This window comes from Caloenas nicobarica, chromosome 5 (genome assembly GCF_036013445.1).
Source record: "Caloenas nicobarica isolate bCalNic1 chromosome 5, bCalNic1.hap1, whole genome shotgun sequence".
Taxonomy (NCBI): domain Eukaryota; kingdom Metazoa; phylum Chordata; class Aves; order Columbiformes; family Columbidae; genus Caloenas; species Caloenas nicobarica.
The window spans coordinates 41117896-41130444 of NC_088249.1; the positions used below are offsets into that span (position 1 = coordinate 41117896).

Consider the following 12549-nt stretch of genomic DNA (forward strand, 5'->3'; position numbering starts at 1 on the left):
GGGAAGAGGCAGGTGAAGAGAAGTGGTAACATCAGGGGAGTTCTGCTGTGGAAGTGATTATTTCAGGATCCATCACTAATGTCTGTTGCTGAGGAAACTGAAGCTTGATGTATTTTGTTTTTGAGTAATCAAATAACATAAGTATCCTATTTTAAAAAGTAGAGTGCAATAAAATAGTGTGGCGAAGTCATACTTTAAAGCTTGAGGTGTTGAAGCTGTTTTGGATTCAGGGTAGTCTCTATTTGTTCTTTGCTTCTGTTCCCATCTCTTTCAAGCAACAGCAGCACTTAAAGATGGTATTTCTGGGCCTTTTAAGGCTGTACAAAATGTAAAACTGGTTGAGAGCCTGTTTCCTGCACTACAGGACAGGAATGAGAGGCAATCAGCTTGAAAGTGGACTGTTCCTATATGTAGGAATATTTAAGTGCTAAGTGATGATGGGGAGATGACCCAATCCCCACCTGCCCATCACACTGTCAGCCACCAGTTACTGTCCCACAGTACAGTATGTTTCCAGTATTCTTCTGTTGTGGCCAAGTGCTGGATTTCTTTGGTCTTAGGGCAGCACTGGAGAATGTACTTGTGTCCTTGCTAACAGAACCTCTTCATGCCTTCTCTTCAACCAGTGAGTGAACTGGAGCATTAGGACGGTCCCTGATGGCTGCCTGGTAAAACCGCTGCTGCGGAGGCTGTGTCTAATGCCGCTCCCATTGCTGCTCTGACTTAAATCTAAGGTCAGAGGAATGAGAGGCATTGAGAGTGTCAGGTCATATTGAAGTTCTTGTTTGGGAAAGCAAGCTCAAGGTGTGATTTCAGTTAAGTAGCTGCTCCCCTTTTTATTGAATTGAAGTGATTCTCCAAAGTAGAATGAGAGCTCCTGGTACTTTGACATGTGCTCACATCTAAGTTGTGTATTTTGGGGTAAGACAGGTGTCACAGATGTTACATTTTCCTTTGAGAAACTTACAGCTATATTTAAGAGAACGAACGTGAACTGTCTGCCTATAGTTGTTCTGTATTTCTGACTGCCTGTGATGCTTGATGTTGGCAATTGAGTCCTAGAGATCAGATAAAGGTGAAGTCTTTGGAAGATGAAGCATCAAAAGTTGTGGAAAGCCTGAGTAAATATTTCTCTTGCTTGTATTACAGACAGCTCTGTTCCTGAAGGATGTAATGGATTGTCCTGTCAAAACTTGGTGTATGTGTAACTTTTTTGTTAACGTCTCTGATCCTGTTTAGCAGGACTTTTGGCAGTTGAAATGGAAAGTACTTGGGAAAGTAACAGCTTATAAAAAGGAGAAGAGACAAAAAGTATTACTTTTTATGGGGTATATAGTTATATTTTTTTTTTCCTGGCATGTAGGCCTAAATTTGTCATAGGAAGCAGGAGGAGAGTGAATGTAAGTGATAGAATAAAAGGGAACATGAACTGTATATTCTGTAGATAATTCTGACTTAAATATTTGCCTACGATTGGTCACACCCATTTTTCTTTATTGGTGAACTACCTTAGAAACTTCCTGGTGTTTTTCCTTTCCCACTGTTTCAGCTGAATTTCAGAGAGATGGGAAGAGGTTACGTGTCTTCAGAGTTCTGGGCAGAGTTCATGCTGACATTGGTGGGGGCAGTAGTACAGCTCTCAAGCGGTTCCTTCAGAAGAACTGTCGTTGGTGGTTGAACTTACTGGAAGTCGCAGAAGTGGCTTGTGCTTGTGTTGGTCAGTCTTACAACCTTAACGCTTCTGCAGAGCTGCCTAAGGTCTAGCACAATTCTTGGGCTTCCTTTCAATCCGAAAAATAAGTTTGGAGAAGAGAGTCTGTGTACCTTGGAGATCCTCAAAAGTAAAAGGCAGCCATTCCCAAAATCTATTGTTGCTAGAATGAATGTTTACTTTTAAGTTGTGTTGCTTGCGTTTGTAACGATCAAGTGTTATATCTGTCCGATGGCTGTTTAGTTGCTGAGTGAAGTGACTCTGGTTGGAAACTTGTATGCAGCAAGTGGTGATCTTTACACTTCTTGAAGTTAGTTTGGAAGAAAATGAGATTTCTTTGAAGCCCGAAATAAAAGGGGCATTATTGCTGGCAACGCTTCTGGCTGTCAAGTTTAAGGCATGCGGGCTAGGTATGAAATTAAAGAGCTTGATAATACCAGAAGATGTAGTGTCGGCTCTGTAGAGTAAGCAAATATTTTCTCTGAAATGTTATGCCTTTAAAACACTACAGCAATAAATGCATAGAGCAACAAACGATGCTAAGCTGAAAGAGCTCTGATCTGAGTTCAAAACTCATTTGTAAGGAAGGAAATAGACTTAACTACCTAGCCACCAACAAAATCAATTTAAAATTTGTGTGATAAATACACCATATTACAATCTCCTAGCTAGTTCAGAAATGTTTGATGTTTTCCAGAAAATGCATTTTGAAATTTCTAATGAAATAAAGAGAAATAAGTTCTGGATTGAATAAAACATTTTATTTTTAACCTCTATTTCTAACATTGAAAATTACTGTTGGTGCTTTTGGAACAACTTTTTAAACTTCAAATGGATTTGAAGCACTATTTTTTTTCTTATCTAATTTAAAAAAATGAAATTGATTTTGGCAAGATGACTTGTGTTTCAAACTGTCTCAGTGATGCCTCTTGTGACTCTCTTTTGGGGTGGGTGCTCATATTTTTCAAGGCGGGTGCATGCTTATATACTTTGAATTCAGGTTTTATTGTAGAAATTACTATGTTCTAGCTGTAAGAGCCCTTGAAAAAATTAGTTAAATTTCAACTCATTAAAGCTAAAATAGCAGTTGTGCACTTTTAAGGAAATAAATGCATGGAAGCCAGGTAATTCAAGTTGGCCATATGAAACCACTGTTATAGAATACTGCTCTAATGCGTCTTTCCATGAGTGTTGCTTTGATTTTTTTTTTTTTTTTTTTTTTTTTAATTGTAACCCTACTGAGGATAATGGAAAGGGTACTATTTTTTAAGTCTCTAGCATGGGCATGGTTAAGAAAATCTTAATGGTCTCTGTCATATAGACCTATATTATTAAGCAAAGGAATTCTCACTTTTATTTCAGACAAATTTCTCATGCTGTCTGTAGCTCTCTAGAGTGGTATTTTCACATCTTGCTAGGAAAATGGAAAATATTCTTTCTGCAGTGTGCATTATCTCATTTCTCTAGTCTGACTAAATGGCATTAACCATTAAATCCACCTGTCAAGGACCAGGCTGGAGAAAATACATTTATACTACTTTTGCTAATTGTAGTTATGTAGGCAGTGCAATAAAACTGCAGGTCATTAAGTCCTGTTATTGCTTATGTTTGGTTCACCAGCTCAACTGAGTGAACTTTTTTTCCCCTGAAGTCTTTGTTGACAGCCAGTGGATGACTGACAGGCTGTAGGAAGGCTGCTTCCCACTGAAATGACTTACATCAGTGCATGGTCAGTTACCAATATGAGTTAATTGATATTTTTGATATATTGTTATTGGTAACTATGAAATTGCTTTCCGATTGGTTTGCTCTGATGCAGAGTCACGCTTTGCTCCTGCATCGTTCTGTGTTGTCCTCCCCTCTGTCTCAGCATCTGTTGGGTGCTCCTGCAGTGACTGCTTTCCCTCTCCCTTAGCCTGTCCCCAGCTTTAACCACTGCTGATGTTTGAGCTTTGCTGTGCAATGAGACGTTACCTTCAGGTAACTTCTTTTTTTTTCCCAAACAAATGCAATTCAGCATAGTCAGCTGTTTATATTTTTAATATAAACACTGTCCTGGACAAGGCATACCCTTCCTTGTGGAGGTAATAGTTTAAACTACAACCAACAGCAAATTATCCAGCCTCTTTCAGGGTAGCTGTTCAACTGCTGTGTGGTATCCTGTTGATAATTATCCTGGTTAACCTGCTTGGAGTGAAGAGTGTTCTCTTTGGGCCAGGTCAGTACATGATCAAATGAAGTGTGGTTTGTTTGGTTTGTTTTTTTTAAAAACGCACTTTCTGTGCTGACTATGATTTAGTAGGTAAAGTTCAGATGGAAAGTAAATGGTCAATCAAGACAAAATTTAATACAATAATTCGTTCGAAATCCAGAGCTCTCTGAACTACCACTGAGCAGACTGTGTTGGATTTTTGTTGTCTAAATGGTGTTATCTGCCCCATATAAAGTGTGAATGTAAAAAGTGTACACCAGGTTGTTTACTGGCTTGCTGAATGGAGTATAGGTTGTGGTGTCATTAGTCCTATTGAAAAGTTATTTATGCCAAGTAAACCCTGATTAGGATTACTTGAAGTATAAAGTTGTTTTATTGCTGTAGAAATAGGATTTGGTCCTTCTGCTGAGAACAATAGAACTCACTCTTGATTTGGAATTTGCACCATTAAAACTTGCGCTCATTGCCTCTTTCCTCCAGTCCTTTTGTCAAGACAAAATTAAGTGTTGTTAAAATCATAGCCTCCCTCATGTGTTTGTCCAAATGCAGAGAAGAGCAAGTAATCTAAGCAACTTCCTATTTTTTAATTAGACTGTACTGAACAAAGTGCTATAATTTTATACTACTGTCATCCTCAGCGTTTCTATTTCTGTACTTTCCTTTAGTGTTCTAAGGGATTTGTAACTGCAACTCAAATTCCCCTTGGGCTGAATACTGGCACAGAAGCTCTCATTATGAGCGAACCTTGTTTTGCAAAATTAAAAGCAAAGCATCCATCAAGAGGCTTTCTTAAACCTAGAGGAAAGCAAAAAAAAAAAATGTTTACGGTTGCAGATAAATTTTTTTCCCTTTGCAGGAAAATCCAGCCGACTTTGGAAACCCCAAAGGTGTGGGTGTGCAATCAATAGTGATGGCAGATTCCATGGAACATTCCTATTACATTTAGAAAATTTTAAATGAAAGTCTTAATTCCTCAATATGCTGAAAATTCATTACTGAAGTGAAAGCTGCAGCTGCAACAGATACCTGCCCAACAGTGGTACAGTGATAGTTTTAAACTTGTTTCCCGTGAGGGTGGTTATCTGAGCAGCAGTGTATTATACACTGAGATGGTTGGATAGTTACGTGTTTGAACTGAAGTTAAGTACCTGTAGGCCCTCAGCTCCCTGGGAGTCATCACGTTGACCTACCTACCCAGTGTCTGCTTGTTTACAATATTTTTATTTATTTATTTATTTAAAACAATCCAACCCTTTATTTTCTGTAGGAATTGAGGCTATAGGTAGTTGTGTAGAAGCAGAAAGGACGTTCTGAGCCACAAGCCATTTTCAAATATGGAAGATGGAATAATTGGCTTTGATTAAACATGAAATATCAAAGATAAGTTCTGAGGAATTTCATGATAGTGATTGGATAGGGGAGAGATCCCAGATTAAGTGTCATGGATGATATCATTGCAGGAAAGCCTGATGAAGGTCAGCTTCTTTAACACTGGATCTGACAAGGCCTTTGGCATCTGCACACATTTAGCCCAGTTGTAATATGTATCATTTCTTACCCATTTGGAGGAAGTGAACCTAGGATAAGAAAAGCTGAGAATTTTGTGAATTTAGGAAAGGGCAAAGTATGCAAATGTGCACGAAACGATGTGGTTTTTAGTCTTGTGGGCATGCAATAAAGTTCTTTAAATATAATGCAAAAATAGTCAATGCTTTCATTAAGGTACTTTAAAGTATCATTGTATTTTCCCAAAGCACTTACCCAACTGTCCTGTACTTGGGGATTACTTCACTTGTTTCTTCCTATAGACCTGCTCAGTCTTGGAATTCTTTAGGGCTGCATCTGTCCTTTGTAGTTATCAGTTGGGATGTATTTGACAATGTATAAAAAAGTTGTTGGGCCTGTGCTGGGAAAGCTTGCAAGAGAAGTCACAGACCTGGAGGGGTGAAGCCTGTGCTGCCACTAATTTTCCTCTGCTAAATTGCTTTGTTGGAATTGTGCCTATATAGAATACCATGTCTGAAAGTCAGTGTTAGGCAGGACAGAGGACATGTGGTTTAGGCTGGCAGTTGAAGACTTGCATAGAATGAAGAAGGTCTGACCCTGTGGGCCCTTCAGGAGAGGCTTTACAAGGAATGAGGCAGTTTTGAATGGGGAAAGAAGTGATTCTAGGCTCAAGTCCAGAATGCAAATAAATGTGAAGATGAATATCAGAAAGGAAAAACTGGAGTAAAATGTTCAGGAGCAAGAATGGAAATAAGAAGATCTAGGTCAGGAAATAAATACCATTTTCACTTGAAAGTGCACAGGGAAAGTAGGAGGTAAAGCTGCAGATTTTAGAATAATTTTCAAAGGTTAGTCTCAGGACTAGGACAGTAAACTGCTGCTGGAGTCATGACTGTGGGCTTTACATTCATTCTTCCAGCTTCTGTCCTGCCAGGGGAAGTGATCACTAATAAAATTCAATATAATGGAGAAGAGTATTCATGTTGTGAATTTTCTTTTGGTTTTGCTTACATGTTGGTGGGGTTTGTTGGTGGTTTTTTTTTTTTTTTTGGCTTCTCCCTGTGCCTTATGCCCCCTGAATACTGTGTTTCTAGGGGTTGAGTAGGCATGGCAAGAAGGAACAGAATAAGCTATGTGCTTCTCCTTAGTTGAGAACAGCAATAAAGTGTCTCTCTATTAGTAGTCATAAACTGAAGGAAACTTGAAGTTACTTGCCCCAAACTAATTTAATTTCAGTAATAATTTTTCACAGGTTTTTTTTTTTTTTTTTTGATATTTGATTCCCACCCCCCTTCCCTCCAGTGGCCTTTGTTTTGGGCTTTTATTTTTTGCTATTCATTAGCCTGGTCCTGGCTCGGTGTACAGTCAATTGACAAACTCTACTTCAGTTTAAGATTATATACTGTAGTTAATGTAACACAGAATACAAAAGTAGAGTCTAAAGGCCTAAAAGCACTGGTGGAGGGTAGGGGTTTTTTGTTGTTTCAAGATGCTCTGTAGGGACTTTTTAGAAAGCTTAGCCATTTCCAGTGGTGACTTATCTGTCTGGGCATTTGCAGTGACAGTCTCCTGTTGCTGTTGACTTACTTGCAAAATAGGCCTATAATGGTTGCTGGGTGTTGGGATTGCTCCTGATCTATGTGGGTTTTCTGAGTATTTAATACTCCACTGAGACTGAGATAGTATTAGGCTGCTTGTATGACTGACCATGATGAAATCTTTTGTTAATACACATGTGGTGATAAGTGCAGCTCTTGGTTTCAGTGTCATAGACATAACTCAGTACCTTGTGGAAAATACTGACCCTCAAAGGAGAGGAACCTTCTTCCTTTCTGTCATGCACGGATTTACCGCAGCACTTGTAAAATATACAGTCTTTAAATGTACTGAAAAAATAACAAGCTTATCACTGAAGTTCTGGTCAGAATTATTCTCAGAAGTGTTGTATCCCATGTAAAAGCATGAGATGCAGTTTGAAATGCTAGTGGGTGATTTGTCACGCTTGTTTAGTTCAGTACTGGCAGTCCTCTCCCTCCATAAATACAGACCCTTCTATGAAACATAGTATAAGACAGCAAATGAACACTAATTTACCAGGTCACAGCAGCCCATAATATTTCAGTTAAACTGCACTGTAAGGTCAGTAGTCATACAGTGTGATCAGAACACAGGATAATATGTTCCTCGAGCAGTTTCTGTGAGAATCCCTGTAGGTTTTTTTTTTTCTCTTGATCTTTATCATTTGCCATGTTTAGACAAAGCTTTTCAGCTTCCTTGTAGTTCATTGAAACTGTTGGGAGGGACAGAGTGAGCTACGTTGGAATTGGCACACCTGCAGCTTCAGTTTGGAAGGGTGGATATTGCTTCTGATTGAGTTGACTTATTTCTGGTCAGCTTAGATCTTGTTTTAAAATATGACATATAAAAATTACCACTAAATCTTAATAGTGTTCATAGTCAGAAACCATCAGTTGCTGAAAGGAATTGTACTATGTGCTTGCTTGTGAGGGCAGGGACAATCTCTGGAGAGCCAAGAGGGCTTTTTTTGGCTATATGTTCCTAGGTTCCATGCCATAACCTAATGCTGTAATAACACCTGTTTAAATCTGTGTTTCTCCAATGGCTCTAGTGAGGAGGAATGGAACCACATTCTCAATTGAAAAGGCTGTACAAACCCTAAACAATTGAAATAATATTGGACAGGTGGTAATCTACTGATGTTTCTGAACTGTTGATACATCTTCCTGCATCCTAGATGCTCCTAGAGGGAGCATCAAAGCAAAAGCAACATCTGTGTGCATTACTTCTGCTGTGGCTGGAGCTCAAGAGGGTTATTATAGAATTGCTGGACACTGCATGGCCACTTATCTGCAAGCCATTAACTTTATACAGTTGTGTGTGTCCCATTCCCTTGTTTGTCAAGGATCCTTAAGGAATGAAAAAACAAATGTAACTGATGCCTCGTTCTGGAAATAATTATGTAAAAAAAAATAAAAAAAGTTGGGACCAATAGCTTTAACTACAACTTAGTTGTAAATCTTCTAAGAAGACAATTTCCTGGAATTTTTGGTTGCTGTAGATTACCATTCTGCCAGAAGTGCAGATACATTAGGTATTGATTACCAAGCTTGCAGCAGACCTGGTGAATAGGACTCAGCAGATATAACTAAAAAAAGCAATGGATGTGCTAATCTAAGATACAAAGCCATTGTAAAGAAATTTTGTAGTCTTGTTAATAACATCTATCAGTGTTTGAGCCTTAAGTGTTGTTTCTAGATATGGATATGAGAACTGAGGATCTCATCTGCTGTTAACTGGTTTACATTTTAATTACTTGGTGAAATTTAGTACCAACACTGTGCACACTTACTCACTGGTCTCGATGATTAAACTGATATGCTGAAGTCTGATAAACACAGATGTTTACAAGACTACTTCTCCTAGAGGCTCTCTATATTATAGGTGATTATACATATATAGTGATAAGATATCAACAAGATAAGAATTTCAGTTATTCTATGAAAAACTTTTCTAACTTCATTTTAGGAACTAGGAAGTCTCAAGATTTCAAGGTTTCTTGCAAAACAGTTCTTGGAAAAGTTGTTTGTGTTTACTTGACATGCCATGTTTCAGTCCAGACTGTGTTTTCAATTTTTAACATTGTATTTTGAAACAACAGAAATTTGTAAAGACTTTTTTCAGGTTTGTTTGGGTTTTTTTGAAGATTTTACGAAAAAATACAGGAAAGGCATACTAAATACAGTTCAAAATACACTGTGTTGTGATTGCCTTTTTTTTCGAGTAGATTAAAAAAAAGACCATAAAAAATCCGGGCCATTTCTGTTAGATACTAAGAATGTTCTATAAAAGTAGTAGTCTTGGATTGTGTATTTTTCTTCTGTGGGATTCCAGTAGCAAGGGTTAAAGTTTTGAAGTAGAGGGAAGCAGGTGATGGCAAAGAACACCTCAGCCATGGATTTCATAGTAGCTTGATTTGTTAGTACTAGTCCAGGGCTAAGGTTGACCTTCAGCTAAGATAAACTTATTTCAGGGTAAGTATTGTCCATGATAACCACCATTCTTCAGAGTTGTATTGCTGGTGAACAGTGAGTAGTAATGCCACCTCTCACTTTTGATAGCATTTTGCATCCTCTTTATGTAGGTGACAACAACTGTAACCCAAAGGAGCATCACTGTCACAAATTGTTGTTGGGAGAAGCCACTGAGGAGGTTTGCCTCATGGTAGTGAAGTGAGACTATTCTGAAGAAGGAAAGATAATGTTTTTCTTATTGGCTTTTCCTTAGTCCTTGGAATTTGGATTGTCTCAATGGGCAGCATAGAGTTAGGAAGGACTTAAGCTTTGCCTGGTGCAGATGGTTCTGTTACTTTTTTTTTTTTGGTGTTGAAACTGGAAAGTATAAGCAAAGGATTTGAGACCACTTCTAGTTTAGGGCTTCTTATAGTTGTGGTTCAGAATGTTTGCAAGGCAAATATTGATCATGTCCTACATGTCTGCATCTTTTGTATGAAAATAAATGTTCTGATTTGGTATACTAATGTAGCCTCTACTTTTTTCTCTCTCTGTAGTATTAATGGGTAGGAAAGAAATGTGTATAAATATATTGCCTATGGTTGATGTAGAAACTTATTCAAATACATACTTTATATTAAATTTGTTGCTTCTATCCAGAATTGTTTACACATTCTTAGAATCTAGATCACATTATTTAGGTGGAGGGAGGAGACAGTTAGACCTCAGTGTTGATCACTGACTCCTGGGCTTGATTTTTAATTGGACTAAGTCAGGAAACTACCTACTTTCTTATCTGTACCCTGTGGTAAAAATATTTTTTTTTTTAATGAGGATAAATAGGTAAATAGCTTAGGTAAAGCTTGTGTAGTCATGGATGCCAGAAATCAAGGTTGTAACAGCAGCATGAACACAAGCGACTTGTACACTTCACCTGGGTGTCCTGTTTTTCCTCGTTGTCAGACTCTTGACAGTGTGGTGGTACTTCTTGTTTTCATGTCCATTTTGTTGAAAAATGGGGAATGATGAAAATGTAAGCTATTTGTGCAAAGGAAGAAATTTTACAAGTGTGCTAGTCTTTATAATGTGCAAAATGAGAAAACAGAGAAAGTGTGCAATGCTGTTGGGGGCAACTTTGCAGTCACAGGGTTTGGAAAGTGTGAAAATAAATACTGCAGCTTTAATGCTATGAGCCCTTTGCAAGCTGTTGCTGTGCCAGTGTTTAGGCTGGCCTCTGTAACCTTCCAGATGCGTGTGTTTAATAAACGTTTTCAGATAGTTCAGACTACAAACCCATTCATGTTTTCAAAGTGTGCAAAAGCCTTGTTTCCTAATGACTGCTGAGTTTCTGATTTCACTCTTGACTGTACTAGTATTCTAAAAGAAGAAAATTTGTTAGGTGTGGTTGTTTTTCTTTTTTTTGAGGGGCTTCATAGCTATGCTTGTTTACCCTGCCTTCTTTTCTTTTTTTTTTTTTTTAGAGGGGGAGGAGCAGATAATGTTTTGGTGTGTGTTGTTTTTTTTTTTTTTTCTTTGGTAGTTTGAAACTGAAAAGGCAACTACACTTTTATAGCTCCACAGGTCATGTAAATATTGTGTGTGCAAAGTGAGCTCAGCAGCCTTAAATATACATGAATGCTCTCTACGTCTATAATTCTGATAACTCTGCTCACATCCTTTGCGGTAACATTGCAGGCTATTTCCAAGATCTTGAAGGCTGGAAAGTGGAAACAAAGCTTTGTAGGGCAATCTGGTAGTTTTTCAGGAGTGGTTAATTAAGCATGTTACACGTGCAGGCACAAATGCAAGTACAGGGGCACCAAGGGAAAGCTACATGGTCAGTGGACCTGGATGGGTTACAATATTGTCAACAAGTTTGCTTTGTCTTCCTTTGAAAAATGAGGTGTGGGACCATTAGTATAACCCATACTGATCTTCTTCTGTATTGAACAGGCCACAGACATTTCAGAATCTAGTCTTGGTAAGACAAATCAAAGATTGGAATTTTTCCTGAAAATTCCAAGTGATGGCGAATCTGCTGCCACCCTTGGTAAATAAGGATTTGAATTTATTATTGCATTCTGTGTTTTAGAAATAGTAATTTAGCAATTGTGCTGCACTGTTTAGTTTCTGGTCTCTAGTCTACTCAGACCCTTGTAACTTTTCTTGCTAGCTTGAAGAATCCTTTTCGTTTTTTTTCCTTCTCCCTTCCTTTAAGTAATTCTACTGCAAACAAATCTCCCAGCAGCTTTCTTTTTCATCAGCTGAAGTGAACTAGCTCTTTGTGTCCTTACTGTCTGGCATATTGTCTAATCCTGTAATTATTTCTGTGGTTCATTTCTGAACTTTCTCCAATTTACCTTCTCTTGCTGTTCTGTTCTGCAGGGACCCAGCTTAGAAACACAGATGGTGGAAGATGAAATTGAGACAACAAGTGAAGAACTGCCGCCTCATCTGCGGGAAGAGCCTCCCGAAGGTACAATACTAGCAGTCAATATAAACTCTTTGCATTAAATTGGAGAAAGTGTTCTGGCCAAAGAAGACTTATTTGTTTATCCATCTGACTTGAGAGCCTATGTCTGTCTGTTTTCTGAGAAGGATAAAGGCTTGTCAGTGCTGACAGCTGAGCCAGCCTCCCAGCCAGAGGTCTAGCCAGCCCCAAAGCCTACTTTTGCATTCGAAGAAAGCTGCACCCACTGAGGTGTGGACATTGTTCTGCATTCTCTTTAACAATACAGTTTCTGATTAAAATTGTCCTGCTTGTTCATCCTGTCTGTAGGCTTAGGAACAAAATGCCTTTTCTGCTGTCTTGTTTGTGATGTTTTGAGCCTTCATTAGGGAAGACTTCCTAAGTAGTCATCTATTCTCTCCTTACCTCTCACTGCAGCATCCTGCTATTGAAATTGTCCCCAGCAGAGACTTGCCAAGGTTAGGTATTCTAGTGATTTTATTTCTTTCCACCATCTCTTTTGGAAGCCAGTTTAGCCATTTGAGGAGGAGGCAGTGAGACACTGTCAGTCAGCAGGATGCTCAAAAATGCCAGTTTTAATTAAATCCTTGTTTTCAATGACATGCCCTGGATTTATACA

The 12549-nt window shown here is 38.4% G+C and overlaps 1 protein-coding gene across 10 annotated transcripts in view; it reads left to right on the forward strand.

Annotated features, from left to right (window-relative positions):
- The window catches only part of LOC135989578 (transmembrane protein 263-like), a 210903-nt gene that overhangs the window by 2347 nt on the left and 196007 nt on the right, over positions 1 to 12549 (forward strand). For 6 of the 10 annotated variants that reach the window (XM_065636502.1, XM_065636506.1, XM_065636508.1 and 3 more), the window contains one exon: positions 11846 to 11936. The exons of 1 other annotated variant lie outside the window; for it this stretch is intronic. In XM_065636502.1, the coding sequence (XP_065492574.1) occupies positions 11846 to 11936 (91 nt within the window). Of the gene's footprint in view, positions 1 to 3809; positions 3930 to 11413; positions 11511 to 11845; positions 11937 to 12549 lie in introns of those variants that run through there. 3 more of the 10 variants (XM_065636507.1, XM_065636505.1, XM_065636511.1) reach the window with 3 other exon arrangements.